We start from the raw sequence: 13354 nt of genomic DNA on the forward strand, positions 1-13354 counted from the left end.
TGTGGGGCAGATCTCAATCGCCGCAGCCCGGGCCCTGCAGAGAGCTGAGGGTGAGCGGCAGGAACCCGCCTTCCCCCCGCCTCGCAGCTGCAGGGAGCCGGAGCGGGCTCCCGGGTCTGGCAGTGTAGGACGCTGGGAGTCCCCGCACGGTGCCGCCGCCGCCGCCGCCCGGCCCTTCTCGGCTCCGCCGCCTGCACCCTCTAGTGGCCACACGCGCGCCAGGCCTGGGGCTGGAGGAGCCCTAGGAATCCAAGGTCCTAGACCGGTCACCGCCCTCCCCTTCCTGTCACTACCACAGTCCACCTTAGACGCTGACTGTGGGTCCTCCATTTTGGCAATCACTTCCAGGGCAATTCTGACAGATGAGAGCCCGGAAACCTCCAGATCCGACACGGGTACGGTCGGCACTGAACGTGGGCTTACGCAGAGTCTGGGCTCAGGGCTCCCCAGGCAGGGAGCGAGGGCTCAGGGCCCAAAGTACGCAAGTTGCTGCCCAGGGAAGAAGGCATTTCTCCTGGGAGCCGGAGCACCGGCCAAGCATCCGGGAACTCAGGGCTGCAGGGCTGCAAGAGGGGCCAAATGGAGCCACCGCTCACGTATCTGCCCCAGGGGTGTGCACAGCCCTGCCGACCTGCAGGCAACACCCCTTCTCCACACTATCCCCTTTCCTCTGCTTCCCAGCACACACCTGCCCCAGCCAAACTGGCTGCATCAAATCCCCCTCGGCCACTAATTACAAGCTGTGCAAGTCTTTGTGGCTTAGTGTCCTTATCTATAAAAGAGTGGTAACAACCACACCTCCTGACAAGTGCTGTGATGTGGAGTCTCTCCGGGCCTCGCCCGAAACACGTGGATTGAAAATCCTGCAACAGGGACCCCCCCCCCCCCCCAGCGACTTCCTGAGGTTAGGGATGCACACGCTGGCTGGAGGTTTTTAGCAGGTTAGCACTCTCCATAGGTCCCTGCACGGGCTCTCCATTTGCGATGAGGGGTAACGTTGCATATCAAGGTCGTCGTGAGAATTAAATGATTAAGTTTCGGGAACGCGGTGGAACACACTGCTATTGCACTCCACAGCCAAACCAGTAAGTGCCCTCCTAGAAGGGAATTCTTCATCCTGACCTCCCCTTGGTTTTTACGATGCATGAATTTCCCGTAGCGGGCAGTGACTGAGGGACCCCGGGACGGGTTTCCGGGGGTGCGGGTCACGCAGCCTTGGGGGTGCTGTGACGTAGGTGTGTTTGCAGAGTCAGCCTGCAGCTCACTTGCGGCGTGAGCACGTGACAAGCACCATGTCCCCGCGTCTTCAGGGCTCTGTGAAAGCACTCCGAGCAGGCCTCTGCATCCGCGTTTCCAAAGAAACTGAGGCTAGGACAGCTGCTTCCACTCGACCAGAGAGGCAGGGGACGGTGGGGACGTTTGTCGGTGCGGTATCGCATCAGGGGAGAGCCCCTGTCTCCCCCAGGGCGCGCGGCGCCAACAGTACCTGGCTTCAGGTACTGCAAATGGTTCTGGGTTCTTCCTGCAAAGCTCGCCCTTCCCCCAGCGCCCAGACAGACTCTGGGCTGGGGGGCTAGCTCGGCCGCACAAGCACCGCGCCAGCCCCCAGCGTGCGCGCCCGGGGGAGACCCGCGCCCCCGCGGGGGAAGGGCGCCCAGCCCCGGGCCAATGGGAGTAGCGGAATTTCTTTCATTCAGCGCGGGGCCCGGCTCCTGCCCGGAAAGGGGCGGGGCGCCGCGCCGGGGGCGGGGCCGCCGTGCGCCGGGAGGGGCGGGGCCGGCCCCGCGGCCCGGCCAATCGGCGCCTCGCCCGGGAGGGGGAGGGGGGACCAGGCCTTTTTTCCCCTCCGCGCGGGACCAATCCCGACTTTACAAGCTTGAACTTTTGCCACCCTCGGACGAGCGAGCGCGCCCGAGGAGGTACCCCGCCGCGCCGGCTCCAGGGGCAGGAGCGGCCTTAACCCTTCCCGCGCCGGGCGGCCGCCGCGCCCCCGCCCACGGACCGCCCCGCACTCTCGTGGGGGCATCCTCGCCGGGGAAAGCACGACCCCAGGCCCCCAGCCCTCAACGCCTGGCAGATCCAATTGGCCAGGAAAAGGGGGGAGGTGGAAGCACCCGGCCTGGAGGGGGTCCGGGGACTACAGGCGGCTCCCCTCGCTCCTAGGCTGGGCCGAGAGGAGCCGGCGAGGAGGCACCGCTCGCCTCGACCCCCACCTCCTTCAACTAACCAGCTCGGGCCGTCCCGGAGCCCCCTGCCCCGCCAGTGCAGTCTCTCCCGCCCGCCCCCTCCCCCTCAGCTGGCTCAGCCGAGAGACCCCGACTCTGCACAGGGGGCCCGTCCTGCAAGACCTTGCTCCCCACCGTCTCAGCGGTCCCATGCTCCCCAGAGACGCGAGGCGGGCAGGCACTCAAGCACATCCGTGCCCGCCCCGGCAACGGGGGCTTAGACCCACTCTGAAGGGCAAGGCGTATCTGCGAGTGGGTGCTCGAGGCGGGGGGCGCCGTGCGCGCCCGAGTGGCGGGGGGCTCGCCAGCGCCGCGTCCCGTCGTCACCGCGTGTACGCGGAAAGCGCGCGTGTGCCCGCTCGCATCCGTGCCCGGGGCGCGACGCGACGCGAGCCACCGAGAGCGGGCCTCGGGCGCTGTCAGGCCCGGGGCGGGCGCGGGGCGGGGGCCGGGGCTCGGCCCGCCCCGGGAGCCGGCCCCTGCGCGCCTCGGGCCCTGCAATGGGACGTGTTCTCCTTTAAGAGTTAAGAAACTTGAAACCTTGTTTGCGCAACAATCAGCGCCGCGGAGCCGCCAAAGTGTCTAGACTGGCATATGATGGGAGGCAGCCAATGACTCCGCGGCGCTCCTCCGGGGGCCCTCAGTGTGCGTTTGAGGAGAACAAAAAAGAGAGCGAGCCGAGCGGGGGAGCGAGCGAGGGCGCCGCGCCGAGAGCCCGAGCCGCCGGGCGCTGCCGCGCCAGCCCTCGCGGGGACCGCGGGGCCACCGGGAGGCACTTTGGCGGAGGGGGGAGGCGGGCGACCTCGGCCGCCGCGGCGCCCGGCGCGTCCGAGCGCGGCGCGGGGCGGGCTGCGACCTCGGCCTCGGCGGACTGCACTTTTCATTAAGGATCCCCGGCAGCTCTTTGGGAATTTTTGCAGCTTCCACTCAATGTGTTGACACCCGCGTCCGGGAGGACTCGCTCCAAGTGCATCTAGCGCCGGGGACCTGAGACGGAGTTGGCCTTCCGTGCACGCAAATCCAGGGACTGGGGGTTTTGTTTTGGGATCGCTTCTCCCTCTCCTTCCTTCCTTTTTTTCCCCCCTCCCCGCCCCCCCCTCCCCTTTTATTTTGCAGGGAGTTAAGAAGGGAGCTGAGGGTATCTACAAGCCTGCCTTTCGGACCTGGCAGGAAGAGCCCATGTAGTGGAGCGCTTGAGTTTTTTTAAAAGCAGGGCTTCCCAGACACACTCGGGGTCCGGCGCGAGCGCTTTGTGCCCATGGACCAGCCGCGCGTCTCCTGAAGGCTCGCCGGCCCCTCGCGGGGTCGTCGCCGCCGCGGCGCGCCGCCTGCAGCCCCCCGGAGCGCGGGCGCTGGAGTGGCCGAGCGGCGCGGCCCCCGGCCCCGCGCGTGCTCTCGGCCCGCCCGCCTCGGCGAGCTCCCTCATGTTGCAACCCTGCGGCGCCCCTTCGACGACGGGCTGTGCGCGGTCTGCACGGCGCTCCGCGGCGGAGCTTCATGTGGGGCTGCGGCCCGCGCCTCGCTGAGGGAACGGACCCCTGGTAACCGGAGACCGCCTCCCCTCCACCCCCGGCGCCAAAGGATATCGTATGTTCAGGTCCAAACGCTCGGGGCTGGTGCGGCGACTTTGGCGAAGTCGTGTGGTCCCCGACCGGGAGGAAGGCGGCGGCGGCGGCGGCGGCGGCGGCGACGAGGATGGGGGCTTTGGCAGCCGAGCTGAGCCGGCCCCGCGGGCACGAGAGGGCGGAGGCTGCGGCCGCCCCGAAGTCCGCCCGGTAGCCCCGCGGCGGCCCCGGGACGCGGTGGGACAGCGAGGCGCCCAGAGCGCGGGCAGGCGCCGGCGCGCAGGGGGCCCCCAGAGGCCCGTGTCGGAGCCGGGGGCCGGCGCTGGGGGCTCCCTGCTGGACGTGGCGGAGCCGGGCGGCCCGGGCTGGCTGCCCGAGAGCGACTGCGAGACGGTGACCTGCTGTCTCTTCTCGGAGCGGGACGCCGCCGGCGCGCCGCGGGACGCCGGGGACCCCCTGGCCGGGGCGGCGCTGGAGCCGGCGGGCGGCGGGCGGAGCCGCGAAGCGCGCTCGCGGCTGCTGCTGCTCGAGCAGGAACTGAAGACGGTCACGTACTCGCTGCTGAAGCGGCTCAAGGAGCGCTCGCTGGACACGCTGCTGGAGGCGGTGGAGTCCCGCGGCGGCGTGCCGGGCGGCTGCGTGCTGGTGCCGCGCGCCGACCTCCGCCTGGGCGGCCAGCCCGCGCCGCCGCAGCTGCTGCTCGGCCGCCTCTTCCGCTGGCCCGACCTGCAGCACGCCGTGGAGCTGAAGCCCCTGTGCGGCTGCCACAGCTTCGCCGCTGCCGCCGACGGCCCCACCGTGTGCTGCAACCCCTACCACTTCAGCCGGCTCTGCGGGCCAGGTGAGCGCGCCTCGCAACCCGCGCGGCCCCCTGTCCGCGTCTCCAGCGCCGTGGGCGTGGGCGGGCGGTTGGGGGTCCCCTGGCGCGCCCCTGCGGCGTTGGGCGCCCCGGGGGAGGAGGGCCGGGCGGTGGGTGTGCGAGCGCGCTCCAAGCAATGGCAACATAGTAGTCTTAAGGCTCGGGCAAACTTAGAAGGCACGCTTTGGGGGGGGGGGCGTTCTCCGTGCAGGCTCAGGGGTACATGGCGTAGGCTGCCACTTCACAGGTAGTGAAAGGGGAGGGCAGGCCGTTTCTCAGCCTTGGCATTTGGGCGCATAAACTGAGCCCACGTGATGTTCCTGCGAGTTGTGCAGCTGGGTGAGACACCCTGGCTGGAGTCAGAAGTGTGGTTGCAACGCCCTCCTTTAGTCTCTGGAGCAAGGCTCTTGGCGCGGCGAGCCCCCTCTCACTGCCGACACCCCGTGGGTGTCCATTGCCAGGGCCCTCCATCATCATCTCCAGTTTGTGTGCTGAGCTTTTCCAGAGAGCAAAGGCTCCTGCAGGCTTATGTGAGTAGGAAAGGAAGCCAGATATTGTATTACCCCTGAGAACAACCCCCTGCCCTTCTTTGTTCTCCTGGGATGTCCTGCGCACACCCCACCTGCAGCCTCGCTTCCCTGGGTCCTGGGTGCTGGAGCGAAGGTGAGGATAGGTGGAGTCCCTGGTTGGGCCAGGAGCTTGCAGTCCCCCTGCTCAGACCACTTTAGCCTTTAGGGGAGCACTTCAGGGGTGTGTGTGTGTGTGTATCCATTAGGTGGCACTGGGGGGTCTTGCAGAGGTGGGGCTGGCAGAGAGTGACAGGCGGCTGGGCCGGGGAGGGATCAGGATTCGTCCAGAGTGGCCTCCCTGGAGAGAGTCAGCGCCCAGCCTGGGGACACCTAGAAGGTCAGGCTGGTGACTCACAGGCCTGCTGGCTCTCGGTGTGGAAGGGGAAGGTGCACCTGGGAGACTGCATCTGTGCCAGGAAGACAATCCGTGGTGATGCCTGAGCAGAGGGCACTGATGCGGCGGGGGGAGGGGCCTGACCTGTCACCCACACGGGGCTTGCTCTGCCCTTTTGCCTCTTGTGACAGTTTTCCCCAGGAAGTGGCCTTCTTCTCTCTGCCCTGTCTCTGGGGCCCGGGGCCCTGTTGGTGGTTGTCCTGTCCCCGGTCATTTTTTTGTTTGTTTGTTTTGAGTGGGAGATGGCTGGTAGGAACCTCTCTGCTCTAACAGAAGGCATTGGTGGGTGTTTCCTCTCTCGGCGTGTCAGTGTGCCCGCGAGTGTTTGTCGAGCACTTTTCTCTGTGCCAGGCAGTGGCGGGAAAGATGAGGAGCACCTGGGCAGAAGGGATGCAGGCAGGGTCAGGTTTGTGCCTCTGTATGATGAGAAATGCTGCTGGGGGTGTGTGCCTGTAGTGGCATCACCTACAGGAGTGCCGTAGCTCCAGCCTGGAGCCTGGGCTCTGAGGACGGGGCAGAGAGAGAGAGTCAGGGCGCAGGGCAAGCTTGGTGGACGGGCAGGAAGCGGAGGACAGTGAACGGGACCTACCCCCACTTCTGCCTCCTCCACCAGGAGTTTCCCTGGCTGTTGGTTTGACTTAGGTGGCCTTGGCTGGTTCCTAACGATGGATCAGGTCCTAGGCTCTGGCCAGGCAATAACTGACAACCCATCAGTGTGGGTGGTTCTGGGAATATTCTCCACTTCTCTAATTCCAGGACTAAGCCTTGGGCTTGACTCCCTTCTCCCCACCAGAAGGAGGCGCTGTTGCAGCCTTCAGCACCTGAGCTTGCCCCTGCCTCCTTGCTAGCTGCCAGCCTGTGGGAGACCCCCACCTCCACCCCACCCCCCAGGCAGCCACGTTAGGGGCATCTGGGAGGACTGCTGCTCCGAGCCCTCCTGCTTGACCCCCTGGCCGCTGGGGCCGAGCTCTGGGGAAGCCCTTTGCTGCCCACCCCGCCCCCGCCGCCTGGCCGCCAGCCTGGCTCCCGTCGCTGGGCGGGCGCATAGCTGGGGCTCAGCCGTGCGCGTCCTGATAAGGAGACTGCTCCTTCCAGGGCTCTGGGGAGAGGGCTGGGCATGGGGCAGACAGACAGACAGACATGTACCCTGAGCAGGCACCCAGCTAAAGAGGAAAGCACATTGGCACACCCATGTACCCTGAGCAGGCACCCAGCTAAAGAGGAAAGCACACTGGCACACCGGCACCGGTCCTGCAGGCGCCCAGGGACCGGAGGCCCCTTCCTGGGCAGGGCAGGGGAGGGGGGACCCTGCCGCTCAGAGCCAGTCCTGTGCCATCCATCAGCTTGCTTGGGGCCTTGGGCCAGTTCCCCTCTTCCTGGGCCTCTTTATCCCTTCTGTAAAGGGAGGGGTTCACAAGTTCCCCTCTGCTCCCAGGGCTCAGCAACTGGGGTCCTCTAGTGAGGACCCCCTGTCTGTGCACAGCCCAGAGCCTCCTGGCCTCTCTGCCTCGTGGGAGTCCGGGCCCTCACTCTGCCTCCCTCCGGTGCGGCTTTCTGTCCCGGGAGAAGCCAGCGCACCAGGCTCGGTGGGTGCCTGTGTGGACGGAGATGTGGAGAAATGCTTTAATCACAACTCTAACCTGTGTTTATAGAGCTCCTTTCTCCTGAAAGTATCCATTAAGTTTGGAATAAATCTCCTGCTCTTTGCTTCACCACTTTTTTTTTCTGTAATTATATTCAGTAAATTACTATTATCCAAATTGCGCCCGGGAAAGAGACAGAGTGAGACAGAGAACTTCTAAACGGCTGGAGGAGGCCGCCGAGGAAAACACAGGGTTCCCAGGCCAGGACTATAGGAATTAGAATGGGCCAGAAAGTTTTCCTTTTATTTGGCCTGGCATTATCCCTTTGAAATGAGATCAATTTCAAGTTGGGCTTCCAAGCCCCGCCCCGCCCCGCTCGGCGGCCCCCAGGCCTGCCTGTCTGCCGCTCCTCGCTCCTCCTGGAGGTGAGGAAGGGGTGATAATGTGCAGTTTGCCTCTTGCTGGCGCCAGCCGGCCGCGCTGTTTATCTGGCTGCCGGGGGAATCTGGGCAATTAGGCTCAGCCGGCCTTAAAGTGCCAGGAGCTCCATTTCTGTCTCCCATCCTCGAGTTTGGGGTTGAGCCTCCAGGTTCAGGGGAGGTGGAGGAGATGGGCGCTGGGGAGGCCCCCTCCCCACCCACAGCCATTCCCTGGGAGCAGGGTCGAGGGCGGGGGCGGGGCGGGGTGGGGGGTGTTGTACTTGGAGGTCCAGAGAGGTGGGCTGCCGAGGTGGTGGGAGGAAGGTACCTCCCACACTGAAGCCTTGCCAGGCGTTTCAAGAGTCTGTGAACTCTCCCTGGCTTTAGAGTTTAGGTCCAGATCCCAAAAGGCTAAATACCCCCTGGGGCTCACCAGAGGCACGCCTGGGCTGAGCGCTGGCCTAGCCTCGTGGTGCACCCGGCCCCTGGCTGACTGCTCCTGCCCCTGAAAGAAATTGGAGGCGATTCCTAACGTTGATGCTTCAGTCTGGATGTTTGAAGGGTTGACTTTGCTGGTGTGTGTGTGTGTGTCCCAGTTTCTTTTAGAAGGGCGCTAGGAGTTCTTCTCCCTTTAAAGTTGAGAGCCTGCCAGTTACTGTTAAAATCAGCACCACTTTTGCAAGTACAAAGCCAACTTCTGAGAAGGGAAGTGCGCTGGGGGGCCCAGAGGTAGCTGTTTCTCTTGGGAGCTTTTGTCTCCCGCACTAAGCATCCCACCGCCGTCCCCGGGAAGCAATAGGGCATCATTCTCCCTGAGAACGTGGGGCCGGCGGGTCACGTGGGAGTGGCAGCAAGGAGATACCCCGTCGCGTTCATAGCACGGTATTTGGAGACAGCCCAGATGTGCATGAGCTGATGAGCCACTCAACAAAATGTGGCCCATGCATGCAATAGAATACCATTCCGCCATTCAAAGGAATGAAGACTGATCCACGCTCCAGCACAGCAGTGTGTGGACTGAGAGGCTGTCACAGAGGCCACGTGTCGCGATTCCATGCGTGAGAAATGTCCAGGGGGCCAGCACTGTGGCACAGTGGGTTTGCAAGACCAGAATCCCATATGAGCTCCGGCTGGGGCGCCGGCTGCTCTGCTTCTGATCCAGCTCCCTCTCACACAGCTGAGGAAGCAGCAGCAGTTGGCCCGAGTGCTTGGGCTCCCCCTGCCACCCACCTGGGAGACCCAGATGGAGTTTCAGGCTCCTGCCTGGCCCAGCCCTGCCACTGTGGCCCTTTAGAGAGTGAACAAATGGGTGGAAGCTCTCTCGCGCTTGCTCTCTGCCTTTCAAGTAAATAAGTAAATCTAAATAAATAAATAAATAAGAAGTGCAGAAGAGACAAAATAGATCAGTGGTTGCCTAAGGTTTAGGGTTGGAGGTTTAGGAAGTGAGTGCTAATGGGGATAGGGACTCTTTGCGGTGATGAAAATGACCTGTAATTAGATCATGGTCAGTCACATAGCTTTGTGAATAAACTCAAAACCATTGAATTGTGTGCCTTAAAAGGGTGAGTCTTATGGTCTGCAGATTATATCTCAGTGTTTAAAAAAAATGCTTACCCTAGTCCTGGTCTCCCACCGGCCTGGGGCTTGGTCTAGTTAAAACACAGTAACATCTACTTCCTGTGTGGCCTTGGGCAGGTCCTTCACCTGGCTGTTAAAGGAGGCGCCTGCCAGGTTGGCTGTTAGTTAAAAGGAGGAGTTGAACCACAAGTCCCCGGATCCCTCTGTTGTGGGGTGGAGTCGGTGAGCAAGCCCGCTCACTTTTTTACCCACCTAGCATGGAATTTAGTGATTAGCTAAAGCTTCGTAGCCCCTCACTCATTGGGCTGTCTGATGTTTCAGGTTTGTAGACTTGCTTTCTGTCTCACCTGCAACAGCCAGAATCCATCCACTCAGATGTGGTCGTGGGTGGCAGGTGTGACGCCTGCAGGGAGGACTTCTTGAGCCATTCCTGCCCTTTATCTGTGGGGTCCCAAGTAAGTAGGCCCGAGAAGAGATGCTTGGATTGGCGACAATGGCTTAACATTAGCTACACCCTTCAGTGTTACCAACAGGGGGCAGATGCCCAGAACTTCCTGCCAGTCAGAGCTTTTTTAAAAGATTTATTTTTTTATTTATTTGAAAGGCAGAGTTACAGACAGGCAGAGGCAGAGAGAGAGAGAAAGAGAGAGAGCTGAAGCCAGGAGCCAGGAGCTTCTTCTGGGTCTCCCACGTGGGTGCAGGGGCCCAAGGAGTTGGGCCATCTTCTACTGCTTTCCCAGGCCATAGCAGAGAGCTGGATCGGAAGTGGAGCAGCCAGGACTTGAACTGGTGCCCACATGGGATGCCAGCCCTACAGGCAGTGGCTTTACCTGCTGCACCACAGCTCTGGCCCTGCCAAACGGATTTTTGCAAAAGCAACGCTAATCCAGGAATTGCGGGCATTCTGATGTTTGAGGAGTGGCCGAAGGCTGTGAGGCTGGGGTTAAACTTGGCTCTGAGTCTGGCTCCACAGCAGTTCTGAGGGAGTCCCTTCCACTCGCCCGGCCTCAGCTGGGCCTCCCTGTGCAGTGGGAGTGCCTCAGCTCTCTTTCCCTGTGGAGGGCCAGCTCTTCCTGTGCCATGCCTCCTGTCCGTCCTCGGCCCAAGGTCACATGCATAAAGTGGGAGGCAGGTGGCCCCATCTACTGAGTCTTGTTTGAGGTCTTCTGTGGGTTCCCTTTCGCCCACAGGCCTTTTCACCTGTACCTTTGTCCACAATGTACCCACCTTGGCCGTCATCCCCATTGCTGTTTGTGGCCACATGGATCTAGTGAGTCCTTTCTGTGCAGGATTCGCCAAGTGACAGCCAAGACCCAGCAGGGGTGAAAGGGGGTGTCCTGATTCCCTGTCTCATTGGGTGGTGGAGCAGGGTCAGGCCTGGGTGCAGACCCCTGCTGTGCTCTGATTGGCAGGGGGCCATCTGTGAAGTGGGGCTAATTCTGCCATCTTGTTCATTTGTTTTGCTTTTGAGAAAGGGTGAAATAAAAATAGGACCATCAGTCTGTCCCTGAGACCTAAAGAATAAAACACCAATGAACGAAATGGAAAGTCGCTGCCTGGCTTGGAGTGAGACCCGGGGCAGGCATGGGGCTCCTCTCTCCCAGGGGCCGTTCTGTGAGGCACTTTTTCTTCTCCCTGACCGTGTCCACAGCAGATTGCCTGGGTGTAGACCTGCAGGCCTTCACTATGTGGAAGTAGCTTCTAGCTGGAACGGCCGGGGTGGGGAAGAGGTGAAGCCTCATTGGACGCGTGGAGCAGAACAAATGCTCCGACAACTAATTGTGCCTTATTATAATTACGAAAAACACTTATTACCCCTTGTGTCGTTACTGATACTCGCCTAATAATAGTTATTACCACTTTATTGCCTCGGAGAGTTTGTTTTAGTTTGCGATTTGGTGGTGTTTAGTTTCATTTAGGGAAAATGAAGGGTCATTTCATTCATGCAAATTGTTACTTAGTTTAGCAAATTGTTGCTTCCCATAAAGCAAGAGGCTAAGGAATTCTTCTGAAGGCAAAATATATGTTTTTAAGCAGGAGTATTTTAGGCAGATGAAAGGCAGCCCAAAGAAAAATACCGTAGACAGCGAGGAATCAGAGAGTCTGAGCTGGAAGGCTGGAGGGGGCCTGGACTCTGAGGCCGAGAGCCGGAAGTGAAGAGCTGGGGTGAGGCCTCCTGTCCAGGTCCCTGAGCGGGGCTTCCCTGGTCTGCGCCTGCCCGCCAGCCTCCTGCACCCTAGGGTGTTAGTTCTGAGGCAGCTTGTTCGGAAGCCAGCATCCATGTCTGGGCCTCTGCAGTCACCCCGGGTCCTGACCAAGCCTGACAAATTCCAGTCTCAGAGAAACAGCGTGTCCCATTGCAGTATAAGTAGGTCCTACATGTTGCAAGGGATGGACTTACACTAAAACAAAATAAGACCCTGCCACGTTTACCCAAAATTCAGGTTGAGATGGGCACCCCCTATTTTCTCCGGCAACCCCAGCTCTGACTTCCTGTGCCTATGTTTCTGTTGTTATCGTAATAATCACAGAGGTGTCTTTCTACAACGCCACGAGCTGTTCTCAGCCTTTTGCCTACATTATCTTCTGTTACCGTGCAGCAAAGCCGGGAGGTCTGTCTGATCATTATCTCCATTTTAGAGCTGAGGAAACAAGACTCAGAGAGGTGCTGTAACTTGCTTGGGGTCACACAGCCAGGGGAGGCAGGGGAGGATTTGAGCCCAGGTCTTGTGTACATCCATCCGGTTTGGGGCAGCAGAGGTGGGGGCGGTGGGGAAGGGAAGGTGTGCAAGGGCATGGGGTTATGATTTGCAGAAACCACTAATTAAAAGCCCAGGTGTGAACTCCCCCGCCCCAGCAGTGACATCTTGTCTCCTGTCTTCCAGAATCTCCACCACCCCCCTACTCTCGGCTGTCTCCTCGCGACGAGTACAAGCCACTGGGTAAGTGTACCCCGGTACCACGCTCATGGCAATGTGGCCATCCTGCGTCCCCCTGCAGCCCAGAGCTGGAAGGCAGGCTGGAGGGGCGGCGGGGCGGGTGGAAGCCGGCCTGGTTGCTTTGAAACGGGGTGAGGTTTTACGTACACTCCCACGGTAGGGCAAAGCAGACCCAACTTCCCCAGCACGCTATTTACATCTTGAAATTCCGCAGCTCATCATTAACCTTTCTGTGACCTTTAAACACGGGCTTGTGGGAGATGAATGGGCTTGGGCTGAAGTAGCTCCTTGGGAGTGGGTGGGTTGTCCTGGGTCTCTTCTCCTCCCTCTCCCTCCCTGCCCCACCTGGGGCTGGTCCCCTTCAGTCAGCTCAGGCTCTGGGATGGATGCCTGTGCCTCTCTAGGTAGAGGTGGCTCGTCCTTCGCTGGCCGTCTCCAAGGCAGGGCTCCGAGCGCAGGTTCTGAGCCCGAGCAGCGGTGGGATCCGTGGCATCCCGGCGGCGGGCTGGGTTGCCGTGGCCTTCACTGTCCCGGGAGAGCAGCTTTGTGCCCGCAGCAGTTCCCGTGGGCCTGGAGCTGTAAAAGTCAGATGGCGTGGCATGATGCTAAAACATTCCACCCCGTGACCACGAAGGGGGGGGGGTTGTTTTGTTTCTGGTGTAGGCCTCCCCATAGCATGTGTCAGCGCCGTCTCTGCACTGTAGTTTCCCGTGCAGGCCCTCCCCTGGGAGGCCCGAGGCGCCCACCCGGCCCCTGCAGGGGGTTTGACCTCCAGGGGCAAGGGAGGGCAAGGCTGTCCCATGAGACACTATGAGTCAGTGGCTCCATGATGGTGGCTTCCCCGCTGTTTGTTCCAGAAGCATGATCGTCTTGTGGACGGAGGAGCTTTGTTTAGTTCTTTGGAGACTTGGAGGGGTCTCCTGGTGGGAGCCCAGGAGTGGGTGTGCATGAGGGGGAGGAGCCGCCCAGCCAGCGCAAGGCAGCCCCCCTGTGCAGGTCGGAGGTCCCCGTCCTGTCCTTCCCTCCCGAGGCCTGTGTCAGCAGTGCCTACGTCAGCGGGATTCCAGTAGGCGCTGCTCCTTTAGGAGGTCCCCTCTCAAACGGTCTTAGTGATAAAGTGGCCCACACCAGGATGCCACCCAGCCCTGTAGTGGAGTGGCCAGGAAGCCAACAGGTGTCTCCAAGGAGGAGGCGGCCGGGGAAGAGTGATGCTCCGCCCCCTC

General features: G+C 61.4%; 1 protein-coding gene across 3 annotated transcripts in view; it reads left to right on the top strand.

Moving 5' to 3' along the window:
- The first annotated feature begins 1881 nt into the window (after positions 1 to 1881).
- Positions 1882 to 13354, top strand: part of SMAD6 (SMAD family member 6) — a 71881-nt gene continuing 60408 nt past the window's right edge. For all 3 annotated transcript variants that reach the window (XM_051822327.3, XM_051822328.3, XM_089310608.1), the window contains exons 1-2: positions 1882 to 4631; positions 12078 to 12134. In XM_051822327.3, coding sequence (XP_051678287.2) covers positions 3815 to 4631; positions 12078 to 12134 — 874 coding nt within the window. In that variant the 5' untranslated portion in view covers positions 1882 to 3814. The remainder of the gene's footprint in view (positions 4632 to 12077; positions 12135 to 13354) is intronic.

Source organism: Oryctolagus cuniculus, chromosome 12, assembly GCF_051225735.1.
Source record: "Oryctolagus cuniculus isolate XC-2025 breed Fujian yellow rabbit chromosome 12, ASM5122573v1, whole genome shotgun sequence".
In the NCBI taxonomy this organism is placed as follows: domain Eukaryota; kingdom Metazoa; phylum Chordata; class Mammalia; order Lagomorpha; family Leporidae; genus Oryctolagus; species Oryctolagus cuniculus.